Genomic DNA, 16649 nt, shown 5'->3' on the forward strand with positions numbered 1-16649 from the left:
CTCAGTGTGAACGACGTTCCAAGAAGTACCCCCCCCCCTCCCCGCGCCTCCGGTTCGGTAACCCCTCGAGTCACACGGCAAGGAGAGTTTGGCTTCCAAATGATGTTTGCTTTATACACCGAATGCATCTTTGACCATGATTACTTTTCTGATGTAGGGAAGGGGTGAAAAGCAGGGGGGAAGCCTGGTTAAATGCCAAGCTCACAATGCACGTTACAACTGGTGCGAGAAGTTTTCCTGTAATTCAGCTTTTAAAAGCGATGTCTTTTGGGAATTGGGCATACAATTAGTATAGCAGATGACTTGTTTACAGAGCCCGACTTTGCCTTAAACCGTTAACCCATCAGTCATTAACTGCTGGTAATCTCCAGTGACAAAGGGATTGTTTCCTGAACTTTTTCTCATTCAAAGCCTGGATATGTTCTGTTCCTTCTGCCACTGTGCTTTCACTGGAAGTGAGCTTCTGGAGGGGGGGAAGGGGACAGGTAGAGAATATTGGGAAAAAATGTGGAAAGGGCTTGCACATTGATCCAAAAGAGACTGAAACCCATTTTTGCCTGGAACCACTAAAAACTGAAATGTCTAATTCTGTCTGTTTGTTGGTACAACAGTTGCAAATCAAAACAAATGGTGTGTAAGTGGAACTATTAAATTACAGTGTAAATATGGAACTTTGAAGTTGCCTGTTATTTTCCAGTTGCTTCATGTATATACCATATAATGTGTACATTGTGATTTCTTTGTATATTGCACGTTACCACATTTTCTTGCGGTCCTTAATGTCTTCCGCATTTAACTATCTATAGTAACGATTTCAAGCTTTGCTAAAAATGGCTGATAAAGCTGACTTATTTTTCCTGAGTCACTGGTGCTTGTCCAAAGTTTTGAGAAATAGATGGGTGAGTTTATTCATACCATATTTAGTTTTGACATTATAAACATTAATTTAAAATAGGAAAATTAAGTTATGTTTTAGCTTTGAAAGCTAACTCCTCCTCTACAAATACATTGATCTCATGGCCAGTCATTGAAAAATGTCTCCTATCACCTTCAATATTTTTCTGTTGGGAGCCAGAAAATGAAAATGATAGGATTCAGAATTGTTTATTGATTATTAATGCCACCTGATTGCTTCAAGAGGTACAAAGACCAAATCCATTTGCTACACCACCATTGCACCTCATTATTACCAGTAGTTTCACAGGTTTATAGTCTGTCATAAATATTCTCTGTAGCATGACCATTGGCATAGAAGTCTTAAGATCACTATATTTTCAAAATACTTAAGATAGTTAATACTTGTATAGTACAAGTTTAAAAAATAAAATACATTTTTTTTGGCTTTGATTTTGTTTCTCCTGTACTCTTCATAGGACTAAAGGTTGGAATTCTATTTTGAGGGTCCTATGTAGCTGTCATTGACCTCAGACTGGCCACTGTGTAGCCTCATACATGAGGTTAGACAAGTGAACATGCCTGCTCACTGTTCTTGCCACCTCTAACCCCCCATTACTTTGAAATCCCCAACCCTGGCCCAAGAACGGAGGTGTTATCACTATGTGTAGGGCTACGTCTATACTGCAAGGCTTTCCCGCAAAAGGAAATGCAAATGGAGTGCTCATTTGCATATGTCACACTCGCATTTGCTTTTCTTTTTCAGATCCCTTTTGCACTAGAGGTTTTTGCTTGGCCTACATTCTGTCCTTCAGTGAGCAATGCAACTATTTCAGTTGAAAAAGAGGGGGGATAAAATGGAACCCTATATGACAGCACCTTTAAACATGAAGAGCAAATGCTCTCTGGGAAAGGTCAAGAAAGAAAGAATTAAAGCCACTCCAGAGCATCCTGGCCACTTCAGCTGTAGTCCACAGGCACATCAACCTTTTGTGGTCATCAGGTAGCAGGGATAATGTTAGCCAACCTGTATCCATTAATAGAAGAAGATCAGTAGCAGTGTGGATGGTTTTTGTACCATAAGCAGGACCCTGACAAGGTCATGGAGACCAGAAGCATCTAGTTACTCAGTGAATTGTTTTGCTGCTACCTTTCATGTATATTAACCAAAAAGGGAATGTTGCCCACTGGATGACATTTACCAAGGCTGCCAGCATCAGACATTGGTTTATTGAGCAAAGATCACCCAACAGCTTCCTTTAAAGAAGCAAGTATCCTGGCTTCCATAAGAAAAGCCAAGATGATCTCCTTTAGTAATGGACCCGGGTCACAGTCCTCAATTTAATTTGATTTGGTCTCTCATAACATCTGAATTACTGCCGTGGAATATGTTGCCTTTTAATGAGAGGAAATGAAATGGAAAAAATAATATCTAACCAAGTGCCACCTTCTTTTGTGTTTCTTTGATGTATTACATTGGATTGGGCTGCCCTTGCTGCTGTCCCCCACAAAGTTGAACTACTAGTATCATGGAAATTTCTGTGGAGGGTTCCTGGCTCTGCAAAGCATTATCAGTCAAAATCCAAATCTAGCTACTCATCTATGTGAGTTGCTATCTTCTTGATTTTTTGGAATGTTAGTTGGGGTTATTTTATTTTGTCAGCTTCCCTTTTTTCCCCCCCTGAAATCAGTATTTTAATGTTATTCATGGAAGCAAATGGTAATCTAGTGGCCTAAACATAGGACTGTGTTCTTGGAACTGTTAATTGTTGACTCCTGATTTGCTATGTGACTCTGGACCTCAGTTTCCTCATCAGTGCAATGAAGATAAATGGAGATGCTTTCACTACCAATCCCACAAGTTATTTCCTCCACCACAACGCAGTAGTAGATGTATTTAGAAGTTGGTCTAGTCAAAGGACATTAAATTATCTTTATTAACTTTTTAAAGGATTAATATGGCTAAAATATTTTCTTCAACTGGCAGACTATGGTAAGGTATCTGAAATTAAGTCTAATACTTTGGTCTCAGTTATGCCCCCAGATATTCCTTCCTCATGTCTGACAACAGCATTCATATTCGCATCTCAGATAAGTAAACAATTGACATAACTTGAAATAAGCTACAACAAATTGAGCTAAGCCCTGCAGTGTAAATGCACCCTCATTGACTTCACTGGGATCAGGATTTCACTCAAAAGTTATACAGTTTGCCTTCTCCCCAGTTCATGCCATGTTGATCCTACCATCCGCATTAAGCATAAATTCCTTTGTCCTTATCCTTTTGAAGTTCCAGTGCTGTGATTAAATGCACACTACATGCAAGAGCCATTCCAGAATGTAGTTACAGCTGGTGTCTTAGTTTTATCACACTTATAACAAGTCAATTGCCATTAATGAAATGAAACCTGAAACTTAGGGGTTTTTTTCTTTCCAGGAACTAATATCTGAGATGCTTCCATTAACTGGGAAAACAATAATATTTGATAGTTTTCCGGATCCTTCAGAAACATGGGAAATAATTGAGACAATTGGCAAAGGAACATATGGCAAAGTTTTTAAGGTATTGCACAAAGAAAATGGCAGCAAAGCAGCAGTCAAAATCTTGGACCCAGTTCACGTAAGCTACTTTACATTGTTTTTTATTTAGTAGTAACTTTCTATGTAATCTCATATCTTGGTTTGTCAGTTGCATTAGAAAAAAGTGGAAACCACTTAACTAAAGTGTTTTTCACTAAAAATTTATTTTTCTTTATAGTTTGTTTTCTTGAAAATGACACTTGCCTATTAACCATATGTAATCAATCAATCACAAATATGAACTGTGTTCATTCTAATTTAGAATTTTTCAGCATTGATTTATTTTGGGTAACAATAACCATTTTCTTTTAGTTTTCTTCTAGAGAAAGAGCTAAATTCTCTCATTGGATTCTGTATGTGCAACCAAACTATCTTGTATAGTTTCACCATTAGTCCCTTTTACTTTTTTACATACAAATTAAGAGACTGTAATAATGTCAAATCAGCCATTCCCTTTCAAAGCAACAGAATGCATGTGTGAGGGTATGTCTACACTAGCCACCCTAGTTCGGACTACCATTACTCCTGATTGTAAGAGGAGTAATGGGAGCCCGAATTAGGGGCTTTAGTTCAAACTACCTAGCCCATGCCGCGTGTAGCCGTGGGCAGGGAGTCCGAACTACCGGGCATTTAAAAATGGCGGCGCCCGGGAACATGCAAATAAAGCCCAGGATATTTTAATCCTGGGCTTCATTTGCAAGTTCGAATGACTACATTAGCCACCCTAGTTCGAACTAGGGTGGCTAGTGTAGACATACCCTGAGTGTGCTTCTCTAGAGTATATGTAGTCAATTACTCTTCTAAAATAGAATGATAAATATTTATTGTTTTAGCATGTCCAAACATGTTCTGTGCTTTACAAAACATAAGGATAACATCTTTCTCTTCCTTAATGGATTTACCATCTAAAAAGACAAAGGCAACAACCCTGACACACACATGACCAGATGACCAGCAACTGATTCATCATACAGCAGGACCTTCTCTCTTTTTAATAAATAACTGAAATTCTTTGGATGGCAGGTTAGCAGTAATAGGCCTTATTGAAGTAGTGTCTTCCAAAGAGGGATCTGAAAGAGGAGAGGAGAACTCAACACATCATTCTTGTTAGTAACAACAGGTATTTCCATGGCAAAAAACAAAACCTGGGCAGATCTTTGTGCTTTGAAGGCATCCACTGACCTCAGTTGAGTGACATAGGTTCCTGGTGCTTCTCTGTTTGGATCTGCTTGCAAGGGCCAGTGGGGCTGACAGCCTTGCCGGGTCACTGAGCATGTGTATGGGGTACGGGCTGTCAGCTCCATGCTCCTGAAAGGGGAGGGCCTCAGGTGAAGGGGCAAAGCTGGGGCAATCAGCCCTCTGTACCACCCAGAGTGCATTGTGCCACCCCCACAAGCCCTCACAGCTGTCCAGACCATGCCACAGCAGTAGTACTCCAGTGGCGATTTATAGGGCCTGGGGTTCCAGCTGCTGTGTAGCAGTGGCCAGAGCCCCAGACCCTTTAGAGTCACTGGCCCTGGGGTAACTGCCACTTTTGCCCTGCTCCTCTCCCTTCCCCTCCCCCCGTTGGCAGGCCTGCAGTGGGCAACACACCACAAATATAGATGATGAGACATTCCTACTTGTCTTTTTTTTTTTTTTTAAATGGCTGGTGTTGTGCAGTATGTGAGATTAGATGATCGTAATCATATGCACCAATTTATTTTGGGAAATAATTAGCGGGTGCTTGGTACTCCCCAGCAGCCAGCAAACAATTACATTGCTTTTCTGTTAATTTTCAGTGGAAAAACGTTCAACTTCATGTGTATAGGTTGGACCTCCCTAAACCAGGACTCTCCGATCCGGCAACATGGCACTCACAGCAGCATGGCTGGGATCCTGCAGGGCAAACAGCAGCCATGGCAACCTTGACCAGGGATGGCAATCAGCAGTAGCAGGGCCAGCATTCTTCAGCAGTCTCAGACAGGGCTGATGGTAGGAGGGGTTGGCCAGAAGCAAGGGGGATGGCTGGGCCAGAAGCAGATCTGGCTGCGGGGGAGGTTAGTGGGCTATGATCCAGTGACAGGGGGCCTCCTGTTGTCCGACAAATTCCCTCATTCGGAACAGGTCAGGTCCCACGGGTGTCAGACCAGGAAAATCCAACCTGAAGAAGAAAATTATTATTTTGTTTCTCTTTGTTTTCATCCTAAACTGCCCAAAACTAGAAAGATTCAGCTAGAAACTCTGAAATTATCAGCCAGAAATGAAGATACGTAGTTTTCCAACAATCAAATAAAAAATTGTCCAGAAAAACACAGATTTTTTTTCCCCAAAAATCTTCATTTAATCAAAAAACAAATTTTCTATCCAAACCCAGAAAATTTTCTTCTGGCCCAGAAACTGACACTTCACTAAGTGGTGATAGAAATGTAGCCGTGTTAGTCTGGGGTAGCTGAAGCAAAATGCAGGACAATGTAGCACTTTAAAGACTAACAAGATGGTTTATTAGATGATGAGCTTTCATGGGCCAGACCCACTTCCTCAGATCAAATAGTGGAAGAAAATAGTCACAGCCATATATACCAAAGGATACAATTTAAAAAAAAGTGAACACATATGAAAAGGACAAATCACATTTCAGAACAGGAGGGGAATGCGGGGGGGGGGGGGGAAGGAAGGAAGGTAAGTGTCTGTGAATTGATGATATTAGAGGTGGGGAGAGTGGGATGTCTGTGAGCTAATGGTATTAGAGGTGATAATTGGGGAAGCTATCTTGGTAATGGGTAAGATAGTTTGAGTGTTTGTCCATTCCTTCCCGGAGAGTGTCGAATTTTAACATGAATGAGTTATAAGATCAAGAACACATATTCCTGCGCATCCAGAAATATAATTTATGCTATCATGTGCCGAAAGTGTCCGTCTGCTATGTACATTGGACAAACATCTCAGACACTTCGCCAAAGGATTAATGCCCACAAAACAGATATCAGACAAGATCACAAAGAAAAAACAGTTTCTTGCCATTTTAACCAGAAAGGACACTCTCTCAATGACTTAACCACCTGCATTCTGCAACAAAGACCTTTTACATCTGCACTTGAAAGGGAATCCTCTGAACTGTCATTCATGTTAAAATTCGACACTCTCCGGGAAGGAATGAACAAACACTCAAACTATCTTACCCATTACCAAGATAGCTTCCCCAATTATCACCTCTAATACCATTAGCTCACAGACATCCCACTCTCCCCACCTCTAATATTATCAATTCACAGACACTTACCTTCCTTCCTTTCTCCCCCCCCCCCCCCCTGCATCCCCCTCCTGTTCTGAAATGTGATTTGTCCTTTTCATATGTGTTCATTTTTTTTTAATTGTATCCTTTGGTATATATGGTTGTGACTATTTTCTTCCACTATTTGATCTGAGGAAGTGAGTCTGGCCCACGAAAGCTCATCATCTAATAAACCATCTTGTTAGTCTTTAAAGTGTTACATTATCCTGCATTTTGCTTCACTAAGTGGGCACACAAATGATTCATGAGGTGGTCAGCACTGTAGTAACTGAAGAGCAAGAAGTATAAGTTTGAGAACTTGAAATCACTTAATTTCTGGATGCTTGCTTTACTTCTTGATCCTTACAGTGTTGTTATATGCCTATACTATGTTGGCATTGTCTGTTATACTTGTCACTCTAATGTGACCATAAATATTGTAAGTAAGGATGTATAGAATGAGATTTTTCTTCTGTTTAAACTGAAAGGTTTATTAATGACTGCAGGGGGAGCCATTGCAATGGGGAAAAAAGCACTCTATAGACACCATTCTAATTTTGCATTTTTGCTTTTGAGAGTACACTACAGAATTGCTAAACTTGAGAAATGAACTTGGATGGGTGAAGATCATGTCTACATAAAAATAAACATTTTAAATATTGTTCAATAATTATCATAAATTGAATGATCTTGGAGTTCTGAAACTGAGAACTTTCTCTTTACTCCTTTAGAGTTTTGGAATGTTCCTTGTTAAATAACAGTAAAATGTATAAAAGTGGAATGGGAATTTTTACATGTGAAGAAATAATAATTTGATAGTCATTTTCAGGTGCAAACTATACTCCTCTTTCTCTTGACTGTAAAGAACAGTAAATATTTTGGTGGATAATTTAGCTACAAATCTTAATGTCAAATATTATTAAAAGGTGCCTTTTCTTGTTTATGAGAAATTGTGACCTTTATGAGCAGTTTGGGTTTTATGCAATGTTTTATTAAGATAAATATAACCAAATATATTCAGCTAATAGATTTATCTCCCCCCATAAATTGAAGAGAAAGATTTCCTTTCTGTTATTGATGTAATGAATATTCCATTCATAGTCTCTCTCCCATTTCTTGTTATAATGGAGCAAACCACATAATATCTGAGTACCCCTCAGGAGACAATACCCTCTATTAAATCACAGTAGAAGAGAGGTCCAATTTTCCTCTATTTCCCTGAGGCAGCTGTGGCTATGGTGCATCTGCTGTGGCTTTTAACTTTTTGTTTTTTAATGTATTCCTTTCTTCTGCAAACACACACAGTCCCTCTTCTCCTCTCTTTTTACCCCTATTGCCTCCCTTCTTCTTTCTCTGCTGTGTTCCTGTTTTGTGGTGTCTATGGGAATGTTAATTTGAAGAAATGAGTTTTACTTTTTCATTTGGAAGGCAGGGAGATTTGTCATTCCTCTCTTGCCTCCCCCAGTCATAAGATCAAAAGCCTGCGTCCTATGGCTAAGGGAACCGTTCTCCCATTCCCATAAGCATCATCCTTAAGGTAAAAACGTGACAGAGCAAACACATTAAAACAATAATAAAAGAGCCTACGGGCATGGTACTAAGCTTACCAGAGTCCCACAAACCCAGCTCTGGTTACTGAACTATCCTTCAAACCCTACCCATGGATCTTCCTGTGGTTACCTGTCCACCACTCCTTTTGCTCTGAACTAGAACTCTCATAAGTAAATCAGGCCTGGTCTATACTAGAGAATTAAATAGTTTTAACTAACTCACCCAGAGATGGGGGAAGACCCACCTCTGAGCAACTTGGTTAAACTGATCCTAATTCCCAGTGGATTTAGTGCGTGCTTTGTATAGCATAACAAGCTACCGCCTCTTTGGGAGTTAGATTGCCTCTTCAAAATGGGAGAGCTCCTTCCATTGATATAGGTCATGTCTATGTGGAAGCAGTGCAGCTCAAGCAGTGCAGCTGTGTTGCTGTAGCATTTCAACAGAAGACAAGCCCTTAATTAATCCATTGTACAGTTTCTTTGAACTCTTCTGAGGTGATCAGCAGATGAAAGCCCAGGGCAAAGTTTCAGAGGCTGAATCCATAGGTCAGAGTTTGTTGCCCTTCCTTATAAGTGCTGCTCAGGGATTCCACTTTACACACATTGTCCAAAAAGTTAATTTGTGTCTGCCCATGTGTTCAGCTTTGTCTTTTGGAGGTCACAGTACTTCCCAGTGGTTGCATCCATCCTGTCCTCCTTTTAAAGAAGTTCCATACATTCTCACAATAATATAAGGCTACGTCTATACTACAGGTTTTGCTGGAAGAGGCAATGCAAATGAAGCGCTGATTAGCATTTTCTCGCACTTCATTTGCATGGGGGTTTTGTGCAAAAACCAGCAGTGTGAACATTTCCTTTTTGCACAAAATCCTTATGCCTCCCCCCGAGAGGGGTTTTTGCACAAAAAGGAAACGTCCACACTGCTTGTTTTTGCACAAAAACCCCTCGTGCAAAAACCAATTGGAAGAGATTATGCAAATGAAGCACGAGAAAATGCCAATCGGCACTTCGTTTGCATTGCCTCTTCTGGTAAAACCCGTAGTGTAGACATAGCCTAAAGGTTTGCACTTTTCATACAACGAACTCCTAAAATAGTTCCCTGCAATTCAGTGAGGTTTATCCAGGATACTTCAGGAAGATGAATTAACTGTCATACCTCGTTCCCTCCTAAAGATATTTATAAAGAAACGTGAAATTCACCAGATGGAAAAACAAAACAAACCAAACCAGATTGATCAATCTGCATCAGCTTGAGATACAGATCATTTGTCCAAGATGCCAGGGCATATTGAGTAGCACATGCCAGCAATGATCAGTCTTTTTTATCATCAAACTGAAATTAAAATGGAAAAAGACCAGCTTTCAATGAAAGTAGCAAAGAAGGTCAATTCTACAGAATGGAGAATAAGAGTACTCTGACTAATTCCTGTGTGAGCTAAGAAACAGATCTGAGTCACTACCAGAGGCAGAAGAAGGTGGGACTGGACCTAATGGGAAAAAGGGCAAGGCTCAGAGATAACATGTTGCAGCAGTCACTCAGATATTGACACAGACTTAGGCGTTGTCTACAACAGCACTTTTGTTGATCAAGGGTGTGAAAAAACTATACCCCTGACTGACATAAGTTTCACCCACAAAAGAACTGGTGTGACAGCACTACAGGGGCAATGTGAGGGGCACAAAAGGCCATGTGCCCCCCAACCACCCTGGGGGAAGGGATAAAGGGCCATTCTGACCACACTGCCTGCCTGCTACATTCTCCCAGGCAGCTTCTGTTCATGCTACCTGGGATAAAGCCTCCCTTCCATAATGGGGAGATAATGGGATGGGGAGGGCAGGGCCCTCCTTAAGGGTTATGATGCCCAAAGAGGGGGAAAGCGGTGGCAGCTCTGGAGGCGGGAATGTGCTTAGGACTGCAAGAGCAGGAGCAAGGCAGGGAGGTATACATGTGGAGACTGGGGGGTGCTACAGTACCCCCACATTTTAGGTGGGTTCCCAGCTGTGTGCTCACCATGCCCAAGGCCCTGGCTGCTGCCCACAGCTCTGCTGATTGCTGTCCCTACACTTTGGGTCCTGGTTGTGCACCTGGGGCACAGTTGCCAGCATCGTGCCAGCCCCCGTTCCTGTCCAGGACCCTTCCTCCCAGAGATATGGCCCAGTGAAGCAGAATGGGTGAGTAGTGGCTGAGCGCTGCCTGTGGAAGCTCCTGGAGAAGGAGCTGGCCATTGGAGCCACCACTGCCCATACTTGCTGTCCCATCCCAGTGGCAGTGGCCTTACACATACACAGCTGCCTGGGGCAACACTAAATTTGCGCCCCAAATTTAGTGGTGCAATAGACAGCTGTGAACTCTGCTTATGCCTAAGGATGGCCCTGGGGATGGGGGGAAGGGAGGGAGCAGCAACCCTCTCCTGAGTCCCAGGCAGCCTCCGGTCATGCTGTACAGAGTCGGGGAAAGGAGACAATACTGTGTGGAACAGAGACCACCACGCCCACCAGGTAATAGGGTGGAGAAGGCAGGGGAGGGGGAGTGCTTGTGGGCCCTCCCTAGGTTAGGGGTAATGCAAGGAGGAGTCACATGGGGTGATAGACATGTGGCCAGTGTCTCCCTTGTGTCCCTCCCAAGCATTGTGTCCCCTCGTGATGTGTGCCTCTGCAGCATTGTGTTGGAAGGAGATGCTGTCCCACCAATATAGCTACTGCTACTCATTCAGAATCGTTTATTTATGCTGGTGGGAGACCTCTCTCCCACCAGCATACAGCGACTACGTGGGAAACCACACAGCTGTGCCACGGTAAGGTCTATGACGTAGACATAGTCTCAGATACAGCAAGAATTGGATACATTAAGAGACATAAGACAGGACTATGCAGCTTTCGTGGGCCAGCTCATCACCTAATAAACCACCTTGTTAGTCTTTAAAGTGCTGCATAGTTCTGTCTTTTGTTTCAGCTAGACCAGACTAACACGGCTGCATCTCTATCATTAAGAGACATGTCGTCATAACAAGGAAGGAAAAGCACTCTCAAAAAAACTCCTGAATGGTAAGTTTATTTGCATATTGGGTGAAAAAGCAAAGGAGAAGTGTAAGAAAGAAGAGAAAATCAGGAAAATCATGAAAAGATTTTAAAAAAAGGCCTAACTTCTTGAAGGTGCTGTTATGATAGGAAGATAGTTGTTTACCAAGTGATTCAGAACTGGAAATCAGCCAGTGAAAAGTATAGATGGAAAAAATGCTTACAGCTGAAGTAGAACAGAATAATGAATGGACAGAACATTTTAAAGAAGTTCTCAACAGACCTAGGGCTCATGTTCAATGAAACATGAACCAAATCAACTTGATACCAGTGGCAGACTAACAGAGTTGTCGGTCAAGAAGCTGAAAAAACAACAATAGTGAGAGATGATCAAATCACAGCTGTAATGCTAATAGCCCTTGATGCTACCACCCTCAGGAAATGGGTAGAGCAATTCAATTAAATCTGGGGAAAAGCGATCTTGCAGACCCATGGAAATATGAAATAATTGTCAGAATATCCAAAAAATGGTGATCTTACTGACTGTGGCAATGGGACAGTAGTGTACCTCCTTGCCATTGTAGAAAAAGTCTTCTGAATTGTGATATTACAAAGAATGAAAGCAGTGAGTGCAAAGCTTGGAGAAAAACAGGCTGGATTCAAGCACTAGAGATCCCGTGTAGATCAGATGGTCACAATAAGGATCATCATAGTAGAGTGTATAGAACACTTCAACGTCCCCTTATCAACTTCATTTAATTTTATTTTGAAAGACATTTGATTGCACGTGTAGATGTTCAGTGTAGAATATTCTTCCGTCTTATGGAATTTCAGCTAAAGCCATGAACATTAATGCTATGTATAGCAAACTGCAGTGTAAGGGTGAACAACCAGACAACAGAATAATTCAATCTGGAAAATGGTCTGAAATCAGGTTACATTATAACTCTGTGGTTGTTAATTGGTATTGTCATAGAGGGAATAATAAAGGAGTATATTCTGGCATAATCTGTCAAATGCCTAGAAGACCTGGACTTTTCTGTAGATATCATGCTACTTAGGAATTACTTCCCCTCATCTCCACCTCCCCTCCCCCCCAAAAAAAACAACTAAGAACAAAGACAGACACCTTGGCAAAAACGGAAGCTCAGGCAGGGCTCAAAATCAATTACTCTATTAAACAATTATTCTTTAAACCCAGACCTCAAGCAGTATAACCATATTAGCAGGCAAAAATATCAGACAAAAAAGCAGACAGTTCATTTAGGTAGCACCATACTAGCCAACAGTGCTCTTGTGACATCAGTGATAGGAAAGGCATTCACTAACCTCAGCAATATATGAAATACAATGCACCCCTTGTCTTTGACAGGTTGTTCCTGACATCTTTGGTCAATGACAGTTTGATTGCTGTTAGGACTTGGGAGGATCAGACTCTTAGGCAGAAACACAATCATGAACCATTTCCTGCAAATAGATAAAAACAGCACCAGGTGTAGGTGCACACCCAGAGTAATGGGATCATGCAGTCCTTATTACAACTGGTGACAGAATGCTTCTCGGCTCTGCCTGCCACCGTAGCTGCTGCACCTCTGTGGACACAAGCATCATCAGTTCTGCCTCCAGCTGTTCATCCGGCTATGAGAAAGGTGTTGGATAAGACACACACATCTATTACAAGACAGCTAGAACAGTATTACCAACATGCTACAGAGCCCAGTGGCACCCTTCTATGGGTGCTGGCAAACTCCCGTGTGCTCTAGGGCTTCATCTGACATGGAGATCCCTGGGTGCACTGTTTTGGAAACCCCAGACAACATGAAACTTTCTTTAAAAGTATAAAGAGATTCAGTGGGACTCAAAAAGAAGCAATGGAATCTTGCCACATGCATTTGCAGAGACAGGGGAACTCAACAGCAGTGATATTTCTCTAGGACTCCCATCTCCCCATTTTTTACTCTGTTGTGTGAACAAATTAACAATGACTATTCTGACTTCACATTAAGGGAGCACTCAGGACGCACCCTAAAGAGAGGGTGGAACTTTGGAGCTGCCTTTGGTCAATGTTAGCTAAACCATCCAATATTCTTTGGCGTATAACTGCTTGGAGAGAGTTGAATACTGAAACTAAAACTAAAGCTGAGAATGATCAGCTTTAAACAGAAAGTCGTATATTTGTCATTTTCAGACTCAGTGCTGGAGGTTGATATGCACAGTATTTACTACATTTTAGAATGCCCCTAAATGGGTGATAAGTTTACAAAATGTATTAAATGTTTTTATTGAAATTAATTTACTGTTTATTATTATTATTTGTATTGCAGTATTGCCTGCAGCCCTGGTTGTGCATTAGAGCTCTATTTTGCTAGCCAGTATACAAACACAGAATCGTAGAACTGAAAGGGATCTCGAGAAGTCATCAAGTGCAGTCCCCTGCCCTCATGGCAGGACCAAACATTATCTAGAACATTCCTGACTGGTGTTAGTCTTATCTGCTCTTCAATATCTCCAGTGATGGAGATTCCACAACTATGACAATTTATTCCATTGCTTAACCACCCTGACAGTTAGGAACTTTTTCCTAATGTCCAACCTAAATCTCCCTTGCCGCAGTTTAAGCCCATTGCTTCATGTCCTATCATCAGACATTAAAGAAAATAATTTTTCTCCCTCCTCTTTCTAGCATGCTTTTGGATATTTGAAAAAAACAAATATTCTGCTCCAAAGAGCAACAAGCTAAAGATCTAAGAGAAAGGCTAGAGACGGGTAGACAGCAAAAGGGAGATGGAGGAGCACAAGGAAACAATGAGACATGATTGGTCAATAAGATTTAATCAAACTATCTATTAAGTTATTGCACAAACTATGCATTAAATTACTTGATGCTGTCATATTTTAGTAACTTTTCCTCATTCGGTAAAGGCTGCTAATATACTGGAACTGAACTCCTGTTTTCTGGCACATTGAGAAGGAGGTGAACCCAGATTACATCTTCCAGAACCTGGCCTTTAGCCCCAGAGAAGGGATTAACAAATAAATGGAGGGCAGGTGGTAAGGATATGTCTGTTCTCCCTCATGGTGGTACCAGGAAGAAAAGCTGCAAGTTCTCCCAGGGACTCAATAGAAGTCTTTCTGTCTGAAGTACAATCAATACTGCCGCCTTGGCTCCTGTCTATAGGACCTTGTAGCTACCCAAAAGTAACACAGTTTCTTCCTCATCCATTCTTTTGATGGGCATTTTGCCACTCCATGCTTTGCTTTAAATTGACAGATGGCAATGTAAGCCAGAGATTACTTTAGCCTTCATTCTGTATAGTTAAATAAATTCAAGGGGGCACTTTGATTGAACAGAAAGGAGTGTATGTTTTACAGTGTTGTAAATGATGCACTAATAGTTTCTATGATTTTTCTTCATGTTTAGACAAAGTTTGAATTGATTGCACAATATGTGTTGATTTTCATATGGCCTTGGGTTTGCTAACGGCTATTTATATTTGTGATCTTGTGGCACTAGGACATTGATGAAGAAATTGAGGCCGAATACAATATTTTAAAAGCTCTCTCTGATCATCCCAACGTAGTCAAATTCTATGGAATGTACTACAAGAAAGATGTGAAGAATGGAGACCAACTTTGGTTGGTTCTTGAGGTAGGTAATTTCTAAATATTGAATTTCATTATTTTTATAAATGCAGTTTGTTTCCCAGCAGCATTACTTCACTTGGAAACCCACCATATCCAACACCACACATTTGTTGGACATTTTTCTCCAGTATAGCTGCTCAGTCCATAGATCAGGGCAACCTTTGGCACATGGTCTATCAGGGTTCCATTTGTGGGCCACAAGAAAAATCAAAGAATGATTTGAGAATTCAGGAGGGGCTAGAGACATCATCTGTGGCAGGAGCTGGCATTCTTTAGCACGTGGCCTGTCAGGGTAATCTGCTCTCAGGCCACAAGACATTTTGTTTATATTAACCATTCACAGGCATGGCTCCCCACAGCTCCATGTTCTCTGTTCTCCCCACAGCTCCACAGTTCTCTGTTCCCAGCCAATGGGTGCTGTGGGAGGCTGTGCCTGTGGATGGTCAACATAAGCAAAATGTCTTGTGGCCTGAGAGCAGATTACCCTGACAGGCCACGTGCTAAAGAATGCCAGCTCCTGCCACAGATGATGTCTCTAGCCCCTCCTGAATTCTCAAATCATTCTTTGATTTTTCCCTGGTTCCTGAATGCTCATCTAGTATATTTATTCCCTTAATGTTAATTTTATGTCTTTACAGTTAAGTTCTTAATAGCATTTGTACCCTATTCGGTGCTCCTCTCTTAATTTGTTTCTCATCTCAATACTTTTTTCCTTTCGTGAAGATTGGCATACAAATGTCTATCCAGAAGTGTTTGTTTAAACAACAAGGAGTTAAGACTAAGCATGCCCGTAAACTATAGTTAATGTGATGTGCTTTTCACAATATAGTACAAGTGAATTAAGTTCATAGTCTGTGTGTATAAAAAAAACAAACAAAACAACCATACAATAAAAATCTATCCACCTTCTGTCTCTTGTCTGTTTGCTTTTGATATTAATAAGAATTCCCCATGTAGAATAAAGGGGAAATAAGACCTGTAATTTGCATGTTTTATTCTTGACTTATGATTAATAAAAACTCAGGCGTAAAAAAGTACATTTGAAAAAAATGGCATTACAGTCTACAAAGGCCAGTCTTGCAAGTCCTTCATAGATGAAATACGCATTGATTTTATTGTGAAGGGATTTGCAAGATTGGATCCTAGATGCCCAGAATGCAAATGAACACTTATAGTAATGCAAAGTATGCTCTATTTATCTCAAAATCGAGATACTTATTGTTTCACGTGGGTTTGGTAATGATGAATTAAAAATATATTTCTTTTACCATTTACAAATTAGGGAATACAAAATTTCTTCTATACCAAACCTAACCAGTATTATAGGCTTATTCTGTAAATGAAGAGAAAGAAATTAGTTTGTGATACAGTATTATAGTATGTTAATTGTGGGGCAGAGTTTCAGCAAAGCTCATGTCCCTAATCAGAACCAAATTTTCAAACGTTCTCAGCTCCTATTTACTGGCTAAAAAAGACTAGCCAGAATTACAAAAGTAGTGAGTACATTGCACGTGGGGTAGCACTGAAAATCTAAACCAGCTGTGGATGCTGAGCATTTGAAACGCTGTTTCTGAATTCTTTTGAAAACTCTGGCCCTAATAGCATTGCTGCAGAACAGTCAACAGAAGACAGGAAAGTGTTTTGAGTTTAACACTCGATATGCAAGGGTATGTAATTTACTTTGCATACTGTGGCATACTCTTCTTTTG

General features: G+C 40.9%; 1 protein-coding gene across 4 annotated transcripts in view; it reads left to right on the plus strand.

Moving 5' to 3' along the window:
- The window catches only part of MYO3A (myosin IIIA), a 219695-nt gene that overhangs the window by 17421 nt on the left and 185625 nt on the right, over positions 1-16649 (plus strand). For all 4 annotated transcript variants that reach the window (XR_012902077.2, XM_006115285.5, XM_075922537.2 and 1 more), the window contains exons 2-3: positions 3332-3514; positions 14810-14944. Coding sequence is in view for 3 of the 4 variants with exons in the window: in XM_006115285.5 (XP_006115347.3) it covers positions 3347-3514; positions 14810-14944 (303 nt within the window). In the remaining variant the exon portion in view is untranslated. The remainder of the gene's footprint in view (positions 1-3331; positions 3515-14809; positions 14945-16649) is intronic.

Source organism: Pelodiscus sinensis, chromosome 2 (assembly GCF_052426305.1).
Source record: "Pelodiscus sinensis isolate ZL-2025 chromosome 2, ASM5242630v1, whole genome shotgun sequence".
Classification (NCBI taxonomy): domain Eukaryota; kingdom Metazoa; phylum Chordata; order Testudines; family Trionychidae; genus Pelodiscus; species Pelodiscus sinensis.